General features: G+C 37.8%; 1 protein-coding gene across 1 annotated transcript in view; it reads right to left on the bottom strand.

Moving 5' to 3' along the window:
- Positions 1 to 3750: 3750 nt before the first annotated feature.
- LOC107664276 (acetylcholine receptor subunit beta-like) overlaps positions 3751 to 5080 on the bottom strand; it is a 31163-nt gene continuing 29833 nt past the window's right edge. The window contains exons 10-11 of the mRNA XM_016454798.1: positions 4350 to 4497; positions 3751 to 3891 (exon numbers count right to left, since the gene is read on the bottom strand). Of these exons, the coding sequence (XP_016310284.1) occupies positions 3751 to 3891; positions 4350 to 4497 (289 nt within the window). The remainder of the gene's footprint in view (positions 3892 to 4349; positions 4498 to 5080) is intronic.

Genomic DNA, 5080 nt, shown 5'->3' with positions numbered 1-5080 from the left:
ATGTTAATTCAAAGGTATCAAGATTTTCCATACTTTTATAAAAAATGCACATCTGGATAGGTCACCGGGGTCAACACAACGTGGGTGGTCACTACGTGGGGGAGGGGGAAAGGTCACAAAGGTCAAAGCCATCAATCAAGTTGACATTAGGTGCATCATATCACTACTTACATGTATATATTTATATGCAATTTATATATACACACACACACACACACACACACACACACACACACACAATTAAATAATTATTCATGATGAATATCTGATTAATTATTGTACATACTGTAAATTATGCAGTACATTCCCAAAATGTATTAACATAAAATTTTATATAATAATGCATAAACTCTTAGAAACAAAAATATACATGCATACACACACATATATATATATACATTTGGGGTAAGTCTTTTTTTTATTTATTTTTTTTAAGAAATGTATCTTTATTTAGCAAGAATGCATTAAATTGATAAAAAAGTGACAGTAAATAATTTAAGTTGTCCTTTCATACTTTTTATTCATCAAAAAATTCTGAAAATAAAAATGATCATGTTTTTCCACAGTAATATTAAGCAGCACAACATTGATAATAATAAGAAATGTTTATTGAGCACCAAATCAGTATATTAAAAAGATTTCCGAAGGATCATGTGGAGTAATGGCTGCTGAAAATTTAGCTTTGACGTTACAGGAATAAATTATATTTTAAAACATATTAAAAATGGAAAACTTTTAAATTTTAAATAATATTTTACACTAATACTGTTTTTTTTCTACTGTATTTGAGATCCAATAAACCTTTACAACCCCACATTTTTGAATGCTAGTGCAAATACGTCAACGCAAACACTCTTCCCACATCTAAACTGCCAGATCTGTATTACCTGTGAGAGTTAGAAGCCAGCAGCACAACAGGACCCCAAGCAGAGCCTTCATTTTAAGTACAATCTGTATATCCACAGTTTGGCACCAGCCGTCACCACTGGCACCACGTACAAACACACCTTAACAAGCTCTCACATGCACTCACACTAACTCGCATATCCCACAGACTCTGTCCTCTCTCTAACCAACAGCCCAGTGTGATTGTGCCAAACCTTCCCTACTGAACCCTGACATGGTCAACTCATCACTTTTCTCCTCCCTGCAACCGGACTTTTGAAAAGCAGGTCTGTGATTGGTTGGGAGGAAAGAGAATTATGGGAGGGAGAAAGGAATGCGTGGACTCTGTGGCAGCCCTGGCAGGCACCTGTTGATGGTTTGTGTAAGTGTGTGTGTGTGTGTGTGTGTGCATACTTTTGTGAGAGAACAAAGGGTAGAGGTGGGCACGACTGTTCCTTTCTGGAGGGTGAGAAAGGACAGGAGTGAACATACTCACATACACACACAATCACACTGCTCACATACTTGTGTGGGGACTTCCCTTTCCTAGTTGTTCTTAATATAACCCAATTATAATTACTAAAGACCAACTCGAAATGCTAATTTTGCCATTATTAGATATGAATTCAAGTGTTTAGGACTTTTTTGCCTTGTGGTATTCATCTGATGCATCTGAATTGGCTTAGTGCCATTCATCTGAGGACATTGTCGGTAATGGTGTCCCCATACACACGCGCATGCAACAAAATGGCCAACATGAAGGCATGAAGATTTCACCCTCTCAACATACCCGTCTCTCTGTCTCTGTTCAATTTGTTCTGTCTGTCATGTGGTAAAGGCATTTGCTATTGCTGCAAGGCGACAGCAGATATACAATCTCTCAAATAAACACACACATACATACACACACACACACACACTCTTAGCATCTCACGTTCTAGCTCAGAAATATCAACCATGACAACTGAATATTACTTGCTGACAGTAAGCACAAACAGGCTGTAAATAAGCTTCAGACAAGCGCAATACAAGCCCCACAAAACTGGTCTTCTCTGGTCAATATCCCACTCAAAACATCCCCAATCACAAAGTTAGTGGGCAGAGTAACTACTGTGCTAGCTGAGTTTATTCAGCTTGTTCACTGTGTAATTTATACACAGTTAGTCTTAAAGTGGGTTGATAAATCTCAAGGTTGTTACTTAGATACTTTTGTAAATCTTTTAAGCCTTATGTACAGTAAGTCATTCTGAATCTTCTGAAATCTCTTTTGTGAAAGGCACAGTTCACATTAGGCAATTGTCAACAGCAAACTCAAAGTGTTTTTATTCTTAAGGGCAGGGTGGCTTTGCCCACTGATCAGACTTCAGGTTGGATAGTTTCTAATTCCAGTTTCTAATTCTAATTCCAGTAATAAGCCATGCCTCTCTGTTGTGAGATAAAGAAAAGATAGCATTTTCAGACAAATATACACAACAAATGAAAGTAAATATGTTTTCCTGCATCTATTCAATTGTTCTCTCTGATAGAGTCTATATAGGCAAGAGGACAGTAGTGTCCCGTGAAGATATCTGGAGTAATGAGAGGAAAGTGCAGCAGGTAAGCTGGTCTCTCAAAAGTGACCCCAATATGTATCTGATTTCCACCTGCCTCTCTCACTCTCCAAACCACCAGGTGCCTTTGCACTGTGTTCACTCAAATTATGTTGATCATATCATTGGTAATTAAAATGGTGTATCAAATTAGCAAATAATATATACAAGCATATACTAGTTACAATAGTGATATATTGGGCCACACTGTATCTACATACACAGATAAGCACACGGTAGAAGACATTCATATACAGCATGCAAAAGGCGTAATCTCTGACAAAAAAGCAGATTTTCAGAACACATTCTTTACTCTTTATTCAGCACATAGAAGTTTCCTTAAAAAATAGTCAATAGATAACGACTAGAATAGCCTACACACATTTAAGAGCACACATCACACTGCAGGATCAGAACAATTCCTTACACATAATTCATAAATGCAAATACACTACCATTCAAAAGTTTGGGTTTTTGAAAAAAGTCACTTATACTCACCAAGGCTACATTTATTTGATTAAAAATGCAGCGCAAACAGTAATATTGAGAAGTATCATTATAATTAAAATTACGGTTTTCTATTTTAATTTAAAACCGTGATACCCTTTTTCAGGATTCTTTGATTAGTTTCTTTCAAAAAAAAAAAAAAAAAAAACTAATGATCCCAATCTTTTGAATGGTGGTGTAAATCTGAGCAGGTGAGCCAAACTGAGTTAATTTATAAAACAATAATGCATATGAGCAAAAATTGATTTAATTGGCACATTAAATAAAGACAGTATGGGATATATTACAGTCATTTTCATTTTTGTGTGAACTATCCCTTTAAGTGATGTGTCCATACACACAGCAATCTCGTAGGCAAAAAAACATCCCAAGTCCATTTCCATTCCTTATATGGCAAACGGATTTATTAAAACTCAATCACTAATGAGTAAAACACAAAGTTAACGAGAAAGCCACTGTTGGACTGCTAATGGAAACATTTCCTTCTTTAAAAAAGGAACTGTATAATTTCAACATCGCAAAAGCAAATTTCAGCAAATTAAAAATGTATTATAATAACAAATCCCACTCAACTCTGTGATAGTAAAGCTGCTTTTATCCATCTATCCATTGCATTAACAGCAGAAATATTGTGTGAATGAATTGCTGTGCTCTTCGTGTTGCAGTAAAAGACCATAGTTGTGCATTAAATACGCAGCAGTGTCTAACACATCTCATGCCAGTGTTTTTTAGGTGAAAAGTTCAGGGCTAGAGAGAACATCCATCAGATTTAGGGAAAGGGGTCAGTAGGTGTGGCATTGAAGCTGGCATCAGCAAAAATGCCCAGTGTCCCAAGGGAGGTAAAAATCACAAAGATCCAGAGGAAGAGTCGATCAACCACCATTGCAACATACTGCCAGTCCTCCTTTAACTGAGGCAGATAGGAAGAGGAAAAGATAGTAGAGAAAGAAAAAAAAAGGGAAAATGAAAAGATGAATACGCGCTCTGGCGTAGTTTACGCAAGCGCCGGAAGTGATCTCTCGCACATATACGTCACTCATTGTTTACACAGTGCACAGTCATTGTAGGTACGACGGCTAATCAAAATGGTACTTGTGCTTATCCGTATTGTTCAAACCGACTTAAGAGAGAGGAAGAGTCGATCAACCACCATTGCAACATACTGCCAGTCCTCCTTTGAGGAAGATAGGAAGAGGAAAAGATAGTAGAGAAAGAAAAAAAAAGGGAAAATGAAAAGATGAAACTGATGGCAAACAGTGAAAACTAGGGAAAATAAAGATTTACAGAGCTCTGACACACAGACAGAAGCAGGAAAAGTAACCTATAATTCTGGCACATTGGCTATTGTTATCTTTATAAATCACTTACAGCCTCGTAATCTTTTTCTGCCTGCAGCTGCTCTGCGATGTAAGTGATGGCCTCCACAGCTGCCTTGAGATCTGGAGGAAGGGTGAGGTAATGACTGGGGCCGTCAATGAACTTCCTCAGGTCTGTGCACGGACCATTAGGCTGATACCTGCACCACAGGGAATGGAGGAGGAATATCACTCTACATTACAACACCTTTATTAAATTCAGAACATGCTTGGCATTATTTTGTATGTATACTGCCCAGAAACATTCTCTATATAAACATGCAAATGCTTATGAGAATGCTTAGCCAATGCATTGCAAGCTTAAAGGGATAGTTCACCCAAAAATGAAAATTTGATGTTTATCTGCTTACCCCCAAGGCATCCAAGATGTAGGTGACTTTGTTTCTTCAGTAGAACACAAATTATGATTTTTAAGTCCAGCCGTTGCAGTCTATCAGTCGTATAATGCATGGCAATGGTAACAAAATCTATGAGAGTAAAAAAACATGCACAGACAAATCCAAATTAAACCCTGCGGCTCGTGACGACACATTGATGTCCTAAGACACGAAACGATCGGTTTGTGCGAGAAACCGAACAGTATTTATATCATATTTTTACCTCCAATACACCACTATGTCCAACTTCCTTGAGCGCTCGCACGGCATCCGGTGCGTGAGGTGTGTACGCGCTCTGGCGTAGTTTACGCAAGCGCCGGAAGTGATCTCTCGCGCGTATACGTCA

This window comes from Sinocyclocheilus anshuiensis, unplaced genomic scaffold (assembly GCF_001515605.1).
Source record: "Sinocyclocheilus anshuiensis isolate Anshui unplaced genomic scaffold, SAMN03320099.WGS_v1.1 scaffold99, whole genome shotgun sequence".
In the NCBI taxonomy this organism is placed as follows: Eukaryota; Metazoa; Chordata; class Actinopteri; order Cypriniformes; family Cyprinidae; genus Sinocyclocheilus; species Sinocyclocheilus anshuiensis.
This window is presented reverse-complemented; position numbering and strand designations above follow the sequence as displayed.